General features: G+C 35.6%; 1 protein-coding gene across 1 annotated transcript; it reads left to right on the top strand.

Annotated features, from left to right (window-relative positions):
• Nucleotides 1-1,402: 1,402 nt before the first annotated feature.
• Nucleotides 1,403-6,672, top strand: LOC137839400 (uncharacterized). The gene is made up of 5 exons (XM_068648517.1): nt 1,403-2,417; nt 2,640-2,781; nt 2,861-3,006; nt 4,126-4,311; nt 6,419-6,672. Exons 1-5 carry the CDS (start codon nt 1,403-1,405, stop codon nt 6,670-6,672), a joined length of 1,743 nt encoding a protein of 580 aa, XP_068504618.1.
• Nucleotides 6,673-11,928: the final 5,256 nt, after the last annotated feature.

Here is an 11,928-nt window from a genome sequence, read left to right as displayed (position 1 = left end):
TTAACATTTAACCTGTTGTTTTTAGAATCAATCTGTTGTTTTTTAAACTGCTCTAAAACTATTTTTTGAAAAGTGGTTAGAAACTGTTCTCTATAAAATAAAATGCACTTCTCACGTGAAGCGATGCTGACCAATCACAGTTTCAACAGAGATAAAACATTTCGTGTGTGAGGAAGAGGATTAAAAAAGGTTTGCAAAGGTTTTTCAAAAGAAATATACATGTGGGCTTGTTCTTGAAGAACCTTGTGTTGGATGAAGGTGTTGGTACTGTCTTGGAGCAAATAGAACAAATGTTTTATGTTCTTGCTACACAATTTCAGGTGTAATCTTTCCCTTACTCATTCTTGTAATAGGTATAAGTGTTAGTCACTCTAGATAGGGTTTCTTGGAGTGCAAGGGTATGCTGGAATAGTGTTTTTCAGCAGTGTTTGTTGAAGTTCTTGAAGGGTTCAAGAGTTGTTGTGTATGCTGTAATTGTTTGTATCTGTTTTAGTGGATTCCACCTTGGAGTAAGGTGAACTGGACGCAGCTCTTGATGAGTGAACCAGCATAAGAACTCTCTTGTCTTTCTCTTCTCATCCCTGCACTTGTTTCTGGTTTTGCTGAATTCTGTCAAGAACGAAATCTGTTCATTTGAAATCAAATCTGTTAATTCTGGATTTAATAAAAATTGTTCTTCTTAATCTGGAAAAAATTCTCTAATTATGAACAAAGCTTCTGAATATAAGTTTGTAATTGAATTAAGAACCAACAGGTTTCTTCATAAAAATCATGTAAAAGATTCATTGTCTATAAAGCCTTTTGTTGACTAAATTGGATTGTTCTTTTGGCATAGTGTGTTCTTCAATACTGTTAAAAGTGAACCAATTTGATTTAGCTATTTTTCACTATCTGATCTTAATCCCAATCTAGTGCAGTTCTGTTTGTGTTAGACTGTTTTGTAAAAATCAATTTGTTCATTCTAAAATCAATCTGTTCTTTTACCCCTGATATACTGAAAACAGTTTGTGGTTGCGAAAATTTTATATGTTCAATTCACCCCTCCCCTCTTGAACTTAGACATTAATAGACCCAATAATTGGTATCAGAGCTAGGGCTTGTATTTTGCTCAAGCGTATGCATGATGTTTGAGTTTAAAATGCCATTTGCTGAAGGTGCGTCTATTAATAGACCTCCTATGTTTGGTGGTGTTAACTATGCTTTCTGGAAAATTAGGATGAAAATATTTATGGAGTCTATTGATATGGGTATTTGGGATGCAGTGGTCAGTGGACCTTTTATACCTATGCAGGTTGTCAAAGAAGAAACAATAAAGAAGCCTTGGTCTGAATGGAGTGAAACCGAGAGGAAGAAGGCTCAATATGACTCCTTAGCCAAGAACATCATCACCTCTGCACTGAATATGGATGAATTCTTTAGAGTGTCTCAATGCAACTCAATTAAAGAGATGTGGGAAGTACTAGAGGTAACCCATGAGGGCACAAATGATGTGAAACGTTCGAGGAAGCATTCACTCATTCAAGAATATGAGTTGTTTAGGATGCAATCAAAAGAAAGCATTGTAGATGTGCAGAAACGGTTTACACATATTGTGAATCATCTCACTGGTCTTGGTAAGGTCTTTGACAAGGAAGAGCTCAACATAAAGGTGTTGAAATGCCTTGATAAGAGCTGGCAGCCTAAGGTAACAGCAATCTCTGAATCCAGAGATTTATCCAAGATGTCTACTGCAACACTCTTTGGAAAATTGATTGAACATGAGTTAGAACTCAAAAGATTAAAAGAACAAGAAACAGTGGAGAAAAGAGCCAAAGGAATTGCCTTAAAGACTACCATGGAACATGATACAAGTGAGGAAGAGAAGAATTCTGAACATGATAAGACCTTGAGTCTGCTCACCAAAAAATTCAACAGGTTTCTGAAAAGAAAGAACCGAGACAGAACTCAACAAAGAAAAAGGTATTCTAAATCCAATGACTCAAATTCTTCTAGTTATACTTGCTTTGGTTGTGGCAAACCAGGTCATATAAAGGTTGATTGCCCAAACAATCAAAACAAAGAAAAATCAGCAAGCAAGAAGAGTGAAAGAGGCAAAGGAAAGAGAGTTTATATCTCTTGGGAAGAGAATGATGTATCCTCAACAAGTGACTCTTCAACTGGAAGTGAAGAAGCAAGTTTGTGCTTCATGGTGAATGATGAAGGATCAACATCTGATTCAGTAAGTGACTATTCAACTGATTCTGAAAATTATGATCAGCTATTAATTGCCTTTAATGAAACACATGATGAAGCAAATAGATTGGCTGTCATATGTAACAAACTGAATGAAGTAAATAGGGTATTGGAACCTAAGGTTAAGGTTCTTGAAGAAGAATTACACAAAGCTAAAACTAAATTGGTTAGCCTTGAATTAACATGTTTGCATGCATCAATAAAAACCTGTGATAATTGTAAGAAGCTGGAAAAACAGGTTGAATATTTGTTAAAAACACTCTCAAATTTCACCAAAGGAAGAGAAAATCTTGAAACTTTATTAGGTTCACAGAATGCTGTTTTTAATAAAAATGGTCTAGGATATAATCCTGGAATGAAAAGCAATGTGAAAAAGCTGTCCAGTTTTTTTGTTCCTCCCAAAACAGATTTTTCCTCTTTTAGCTGTTCAAATACAATGCATTCTGCAACTTGTTTTTATTGTAGGAAGTCTGGACATATATCTAGAACATGTAAAGCTAGAAGGTACCTTGTTCCTAAAGGGTTGGCCAAATGGCTTCCTAAGGAAAGGTATTAATCAAGTTGGACCCTAAACTTGAAAGGGGTACCATATGTGTTAAATCTGTTTTGTTTTGCAAAAAAACAGCAGGAAAAATCAGTTGTACTTGTATAGCGGGTGCTCAAAGCACATAACTGGTGATGTTACCCAATTCACAAATCTGAAACTTAAAGCTGAAGGACACGTCACATATGGAGATAATAATAGAGGAAGAATTCTTGGAAGAGGAGATGTTGGTACTGCAGACTCAACCACTATTGAAAATGTACTGTATGTTGAAGGGCTAAAGCATAGTCTTCTACGCATTAGCCAGCTGTGTGACAAGGGATACAAGGTTAATTTCGAAGCCAACACTTGTACAATTTCAAATGAAATTTCTGGTAAGGTGCTTTTCACAGGAAAAAGGGTAAACAACATCTATCTCTTAGATATTATGAATAGTTGTTCTGAAAATGAGTGTTTGTTATCTAAAAGTGATGAGTCATGGTTGTGGCATAGGAGGCTAGCTCATATCCATACCAATCATTTGAATAAGCTGAAGTCTAAGGAACTTGTTTCTGGTTTACCAAACATAAAATTTGAAAATAACAGATTGTGTGATGCTTGTGTAAAGGGCAAACAGATAAGAACTTCATTCAAATCTAAATATGTGGTTTCTACAAATAAATCCTTGGATGTTTTACATATGGACTTGTTTGGACCATCTAGGACTGCTAGCTTAGCTAGAAATTACTATGCTTTGGTGATTGTTGATGACTTTTCAAGATATACATGGACTTTGTTTCTTGCTTCTAAAAATGATGCATATAAAGCCTTTAAGAAACTAGCTAAGGTTCTGCATAATGGAAATGAAAATAAAATAAAACAGATTCGTAGTGATTATGGGGGAGAGGTTCAAAATGCAAAATTTGATAGATATTGTGAAAAACATGGGATCACACATAGCTATTCTGCTCCTATGACACCCCAAAAAAATGGTGTAGTTGAAAGGAAGAATAGGTCATTAGAGGAGTTAGCTAGGACCATGTTAAATGAATCTGGTTTACCTAAATATTTTTGGGCAGATGCAGTATACACTGCTTCTTATGTGCTTAACAGAACCTTGATTAGACCAATTCTTAAGAAAACTCCCTATGAATTGTATAAAGGTAGGAAGCCTAGCATTAGTCATCTTAGGGTTTTTGGCTGCAAATGCTTTGTTCTAAATAATGGTAAAGACAACCTGGGGAAATTTGATCCTAAATCAGATGAAGGAATACATATTGGTTATGCTATAAATGGACATGCTTATAGAGTGTATAACAAAAGATTGCTTGCAGTAGAAGAATCTATACATGTTGTATTTGATGAAACAGATTGTTTTGTGCCTAAATCTGTTCTGGATGAACCTGGTATGGATGATTTAAGAACCATTCTGCAAAAGAATCAATCTAGTGGTATTGATACAACTAATTCAAGTGTTGTCAAAGAATCTATTGTGAAGGCAGGATTGCCTAAAGAATGGAAGACACCCAGGGATCTCACACTAGACAATGTAATTGGTAAAATTGAGAAAGGAGTCTCAACAAGGAATTCACTTAATAATTTCTGCAGAGCAGTGGCCTTTATTTCACAGATTGAGCCTAAAAGTCTGGAAGAAGCACTACAAGACAGCAATTGGATAACAGCAATGCAGGAAGAACTGAACCAGTTTGAATACAATGAAGTGTGGACTTTGGTTCCAAGAAGGCATGAGATGAATATCATAGGAACCAAGTGGGTGTACAGGAACAAGATGGATGAACATGAGGCTATCACTAGAAATAAAGCAAGGTTGGTTGCTAAAGGCTATAACCAAGAAGAGGGAATTGATTTTGGTGAAACCTATGCACCAGTAGCATGTCTTGAAGCTGTCAGATTACTCCTAGCATTTTCCAGCATACAAGGTTTCAAGCTATTTCAAATGGATGTCAAGAGTGCATTCTTAAATGGTTACATTAATGAAGAGGTGTTTGTATCTCAGCCTCCAGGGTTCGAAGATCATAAATATCCAGAGCATGTGTACATGCTCAAGAAGGCTTTATATGGATTCAAGCAGGCACCTAGGCAATGGTATGAGAGACTAAGTGAGTTTTTGCTCTCTCAAGGATATAACTGTGGCAATTCTGATAAAACTTTGTTCATAAAGAAGAAAAGAGAAGACATTATACTTGTGCAAGTCTATGTGGATGATATTATCTTTGGATCCACAAATGAAGAGATGTGTGAAGACTTTGTAAAAACAATGAAGAGTGAGTTTGAGATGTCAATGTTAGGAGAAATGAATATCTTCCTTGGACTACAAGTGAAACAACACAAGGATGGAATTTTCATAAGTCAAGAAAAGTACTACAAGGAGTTGCTTAAGAGGTTTGATATGGATCAATGCAAAGCAATCAACACTCCTATTTCAACAAGCTGCCAGCTGGAACAAGATTGTGCAGGAAAATCAGTGGATCAATCTAAGTACAGGGGTTTAATTGGTTCTTTATTATACTTAACTGCTAGCAGGCCTGACATTATGTTTGATGTGTGCTTATGTGTTAGATATCAATCTGATCCAAAGGAATCACACTAGAATTCTGAAATACTTGCAAGGGTCTAAGGATGTTGGATTATGGTATCCTAACAATGTGTCTTTAAACTTAACTGGTTTTTCAGATTCTGACTTTGCAGGTTGCAAGGTTGATAGGAAAAGCACAAGTGGGACTTGTCATATGCTTGGATCAAGTCTAATCTCTTGGCATTGCAAGAAACAGGCCTATGTTGCTCTCTCTACAGCAGAGGCAGAATACATAGCTGCTGGAAGTTGTTGTGCTCAAACCTTATGGCTAAGGTAGCAGCTAAGTGACTTTGGGATTCTATTAAACAAGATACCTATAAATTGTGATAACACTAGTGCTATAAATCTGTCTAAGAATCCTGTCATGCATTCAAGAACTAAACATATTGAAATTAGACATCACTTTCTAAGAGAACATATAGCTAATGGAACTTGTGATATCAAATTCATTGGCACTGAATTTCAATTGGTTGATCTTTTTACTAAACCTCTTGCTAAAGATAGGTTTTATTTTCTTCTAAATGAATTGGGTATCATTAGCTTAAATTGTCCCCTGTAGTAAAAATTTCAATATGTTATTTTATATTTTAACATGTTCTCTCTCTATTTCAGAATCACAGCTGTGACTAGGAAAGAGAAATATTTACTTTTCTCTCTCTCTGATCTTTGACTGCTTTTACAGTTATTAACCAGCAGGTCTATGACAATCATATGTGGATATTCTAACTGATTGGGTATCTTGTAGGTGCAACAGATTTGATTTGCTAAACAGAAATCTAATTCCAATATATTCTTGCGTCAATCAACACCTGCACCTGCTGTATCACACAAGAATAAAATCTGTAGAAGATCTGATTGAATTGATTTCTTTTAAAACTTGTGATTTTTGAAATCTGATTTAAAGCTCTATATAAATCTGGCACTAATCAATTGTTTTTCACACCTTCTCATTTCTACTACGAGTTGTCCAGGTTCAAACAAATTACTGTGTTTAATTTCTATCTTCAAATGATCATGTGAACTGTTACTAATTCTCCTTCTAGCTGGAATTTTTTTTTGGTGAATAGGTGCAGGTAACAACAGATTAAGCATGGCATCCTCATCACACAAAAAGAAGAAACTCAAAGAGCAACCTAACAGCAGCCAAGGCATTCTGGAAAATTGGTTTGCTGGAGATTCTGAAGCTATGACAAGGTTCATACATGAGACAAGCAGAAAGCAAGTCAATGTGCCCAAGGTGCTGGAATTCTCATGGTTGCGGGAAGAAAATTTGACTGAAGCAAAAACTCTGCTCAAGCATCAAAAACTGAAAAGCTTCTAGGAAATGACTGGAAATGTCTATCCAGACCTAGTGAAGGTGTTCTACAGCAACCTCATTCAAGATGACAAGAACCTTGTTTCCCATGTGAAAGGAGTGAAGCTGAAAATTACAAGGGAAATATGGAGCAATGTGGGAGGAATCAAGTATTCAGGAATGAAGGTTAGCAAAGGGAATACTGCTGGAATTCAAGGATTCAACAAGATGCATTTTTATAGGAGTTGTGTTAGAAATCCTACTGAACCAGTAGCTAGATTTCATGCTGGTAATCTGACCTTAATTCCAAGACTCCTAGCCTACATAATTGCTTGGCAACTTACTCCTAGAGGAAGCAATCATGCTACTCTTCATGAAGAGGATTTGATTCTGCTATACTGTATAATGAATCAACTCAAGGTAAATTAGGTGAGTACAATGGTAGAGCATATGCTCAAATCCACAAGGCTTCCCGATTATCGTTTTCCATATGCAATTTTTGTATCAAAACTAATTGACTATTTTGAAGTTGATACTGCAAATGAGAGAAATGACACCATTAAGGCAGCAAGTGAAATAGACAACTCCACTCTCTTGAAAATGGGGTTCCAAAAGGAGGAAGACAGCTGGATTTTTAGAAGGAATGCTGCAAATAAAGCTGAGAATGAAGCAGCTAATCCAGGAGATGAAGAAGAAGAAAATGTTGATGGTGTGCAACACATGGATGAATCACCAGTTCACTCTTTCGCGAATGAGGATGTTGCTACTACAAGCCGTAATGCATTGGTTGCATATCAGGAACCTGTGCATAGAGGTGAACCTCTATCCATGTTCGAAAGGCAAGTTCTAAGCAAGCTGGATACACTCACATACGACCAAAAAGAATACTATGAAATTACTCAAGCCAGGTTTCAACACTTGGATGACCAAATTGAAGGAGTTCATGAGCAGCTAGCCGAGCTCTACCACTATAACAAGTGATCTTTTCAAAGTTTTTATCCTTTATGTCTTGTTGAACAATTGGGTTTTCTGTTTTTTTTGCTGCATCGGTTTCATTCTGTTTTGGTTTGTAATGGACCTATAAACTGGTTTTAGTTTGAACTGTTATGCATGTCTATGGTGTGCTTCTTTTATTCAATGTTATACTCTGTTTGATGAACCCAAAGGGGGAGAATGACAGATGGAAGATTGTTCACATAAGTTGATGATTTGGCTCAAGCTGCAGGGAGGTAGCACAAAACTCATATACTTATTCTGGTTTTATCTCTAAATGTTGTTGTACAGTTTGCTTGGAAGCTAGTACAGTGCAGTTTTGATCATCAAGTATGCAAAGCAAAGGGGTTTTGTCTCCATCAAACAGGGGGAGATTGTTGGAGATGAATGAAGCTCATCTCTACCTTGCATTGGTGTGTTTGATGTAGTCTTTAGCTAGTTTGCTTTGAAGGTTGCAATGTGTCTTAGATGATCTTGTATTTTAGGTTTGTGTGTATTCAAGGTTGCCTTTTGCTGCATGACCCATCCTAGATGCCAAATCAAGGTAGTAAGATCAAGCTCATGATGTGGTTAAATGGTTTTGAAAAGCTTTTTAAAGTTTTATTAAAAGGTTTGATTCAATACAAAAATAAATCTGTTTTCTTGAGAAACAATAGGTTTATTTATGCTCGGTTAAAAGGCTTTTTGAAATTCTATTAGGGTACCAAAGGTAAAGCTCAGTCTGTTATTTCAGTTAAGCTGAGCTGGCAGTTTTGTTAACATTTAACCTGTTTTTAGAATCAATCTGTTGTTTTTTAAACTGCTCTGAAACTGTTTTTTGAAAAGTGGTTAGAAACTGTTCTCTATAAAATAAAATGTCCTTCTCACGTGAAGGGATGCTGACCAATCACAGTTTCAACAGAGATAAAACATTTCGTGTGTGAGGAAGAGGATTAAAAAAGGTTTTGCAAAGGTTTTTCAAAAGAAATATACATATGGGCTTGTTCTTGAAGAACCTTGTGCTGGATGAAGGTGTTGGTATTGTCTTAGAGCAAATAGAACAACTGGTTTATGTTCTTGCAACACAATTTCAGGTGTAATCTTTCCCTTACTCATTCTTGTAATAGGTATAAGTGTTAGTCACTCTAGATAGGGTTTCTTGGAGTGCAAGGTATGCTGGAATAGTGTTTTTCAGCAGTGTTTGTTGAAGTTCTTGAAGGGTTCAAGAGCTGCTGTGTATGCTGTAATTGTTTGTATCTGTTTTAGTGGATTCCACCTTGGAGTAAGGTGAACTGGACGTAGCTCTTGATGAGTGAACCAGTATAAAAACTCTCTTGTCTTTCTCTTCTCATCCCTGCACTTGTTTCTGGTTTTGCTTAATTCTGTCAAAAACAAAATCTGTTCATTTGAAATCAAATTTGTTAATTCTGGATTTAATAAAAACTGTTCTTCTTAATCTAGAAATATTCTCTAATCATAAACAAAGCTTCTGAATATAAGTTTGTAATTGAATCAAGAACCAACAGGTTCCTTCATAAAAATCATGTAAAAGATTCATTGTCTATAAAGCCTTGTGTTGAATTAATTGGATTGTTCTTTTGGCATAGTGTGTGTTCTTCAATACTGTTAAAAGTGAACCAATCTGATTTAGCTATTTTTCACTATCTGATCTTAATCCCAATCTAGTGCAGTTCTGTTTGTGTTAGACTATTTTGTAAAAATCAATCTGTTCATTCTAAAATCAAATTGTTCTTTTACCCCTGATATACTGAAAACAGTTTGTGGTTGCGAAAATTTTATATGTTCAATTCACCCCTCCCCTCTTGAACTTAGACATTAATAGACCCAACAACCAGCCTTTCCAAAATCACAGCTTTGAGATGCTAAGACATTCTTAAAGTTAGATTTCCCCTTTGAAAGCTTGTCCACAGTTTCAACAAGATAGTGAACCTTTTTCTCAAGATTTTCACAATTTTCGCAAATGAGAGTGTCACACTTGCAAGAAGCATTTTTGAAATGGCTTTCCAGATTTTTGAAATCATTTTTAGATTTTTCAATCTCATCTTCAAGTGATTTCACTCTCTTTTCTAGCCAGCTGTTAAGATCTTTCAATCGGTTGTTTGAAAGAACCAATCGATTAGCTTCATCATGAGTTTCTTGAAAAGCTTCAAGTAATTCACTGTAATTCTGTTCATTCAAGGAAGCACATGAACTTACCTCACTTGAGCTGCAAGATTCATCATCATCTTCAGCAACCAAGCAGATGTTTGCTTTCTCATCTTCACTTGATGAAGAACTTGATGATGACACCTCATTTTCATCCCAAACTATCTATGTTCTTTTTTTCTTGCCTTTCTTTTCCTTGTAGCTAGTCTTTTTCTCCTTGCTCTTATTTGGACAATTTGCCTTTATATGACCTTGCTCACCACAACCAAAAGTATAGTTATTGGAATTAAAATCATTGGATTTCTTGTTTCCATACCTATCTTTGTTGTTGTCTTTGTTGCGGTTTCTCTTCAGGAATTTGCTGAACTTTCTTGACAGCAAGCTAAGGTTTTCCTCATCACTGGATTCTTGTTTACCTTTGTGCTTGGAAGCTTTTAAGTCTATGCTCCTTGTGTGCTTGTCTTCACTCTCTTGAACATTGAGTCTATTCATCTCTAACTCATGTTCCATAAGCTTTCCAAACAAAGAAGCAACACTTAATGATGTTAAATCTTTAGATTCGGAAATAGCAGTTACCTTGGGTTGCCATGCTCTATCAAGACATTTCAAGATCTTGATGTTCAACTCTTCTTTATCAAAGGTCTTGTCAAGACTCATGAGATGATTGATGATGTGCGTGAATCTTTTCTGCACTTCAGCAATTGTTTCTCCTTTTAGCATTCTAAACATCTCATACTCTTGGATTAGAGCATGCTTCCTAGCTCTCTTCACCTTATTTGTTCCTTCATGAGTGACTTCCAAGGTGTCCCACATTTCTTTTGATGATTTGCATTGAGAGACCCTGAAAAACTCATCAGAATTTAAAGCAGAGGTTATAATATTTTTGGCAATGCAATCGAATTTGGCATTTTTGCTTTCTGCATCAGTCCATTGAGACCATGGCTTCTCAATGAAAGATCCATCTTTTTCAAACATTGGCCCAAATTCCTTTGTCAAGTGATTCCATAAATATTTTCATTCTCACTTTCCAAAATTGGTAGTTCAAACCACAAAACAGAGGTGGTCTGTTAATTGAAGCACCTTCCCCAAAGGTAGTCTATCAGCCATTTTAAAAACAGTTTTAGGATCAACTTGAATAACTTTCAAGAACCAAGCTCTTGATGCCAATAGTTAGAATGTATGGCTTTAAACTAAAGGGGGGTGAATTGTTTAAAGAGGGTTTTCGCAAACTTTTAAAATAAGAATGAAATTATCTCAAGAAACAATTGATAAGAAATTCAGTTTGCCAAAACAGCAATAAAAAATAGCAGTACCAGAAAAATAATCGGTTGTTTCACATAAACAATCGGTTGTTTATACCAGCAAACAACAAACAAAAGTGAATTTAAAGAGTTAGGGATAGAGAGATTGCACACAGATGTTTATACTGGTTCACTCAGAATTCAGAGCTACATCCAGTCTTCTCAGAAACCCTGAGGAAATCCACTAAGCAATCACACCTTGATCACTTACACCACAACCAAGAAAGTGACCTTGAACACCTCAAGACACACACTCTTCTTGGCCAACACACCAACACTAAGATTGTTGATCTTGATCCCCTCAAGAACACACAACCAATCTCAGCAAACACAGAAACGAAACTTATTTCATAGAGTACAAGGATTACACTTGTTACAAAAGATAATCTGAAATCAATACAAGCAGAATCCTATTCCACACACTTTGATCAATCACAAACTCTTAGCAATCTCAGCTCTTTGAAAAACTCAAAAACTCTTTTCAAAATCTTATAAAAGATATATGTTACTCAAATCTGTTTTTCTGAATTTATTCAAAGATGTTGTTTGTTATCAAATCTTAACAAACTCTTAAATTGCATTAAAAGATTGGTCAAAGCATTTAATGACTGGAGCGTAAGCAGTTAAATCATTTAAAGCTCAGTCAAAGATAAAACAGTTTTTCTGTTATGGTCCCAAAACAAACAATCGGTTGTTTCCTCGAATCAATCGGTTGTTTTGGTTTTAATAGCTTAACCATTTGAAAAACAGTTTTCAATATTTTCTCAAAACATCTAAGTATAAACAATCGGTTGTTTCGAAAAAACAATCGGTTGTTTTAACTTGTTTGAAAAACATTTTACTT

The sequence above is a fragment of the Phaseolus vulgaris genome, chromosome 3, assembly GCF_000499845.2.
Source record: "Phaseolus vulgaris cultivar G19833 chromosome 3, P. vulgaris v2.0, whole genome shotgun sequence".
Taxonomy (NCBI): Eukaryota; Viridiplantae; Streptophyta; class Magnoliopsida; order Fabales; family Fabaceae; genus Phaseolus; species Phaseolus vulgaris.
This window is presented reverse-complemented; position numbering and strand designations above follow the sequence as displayed.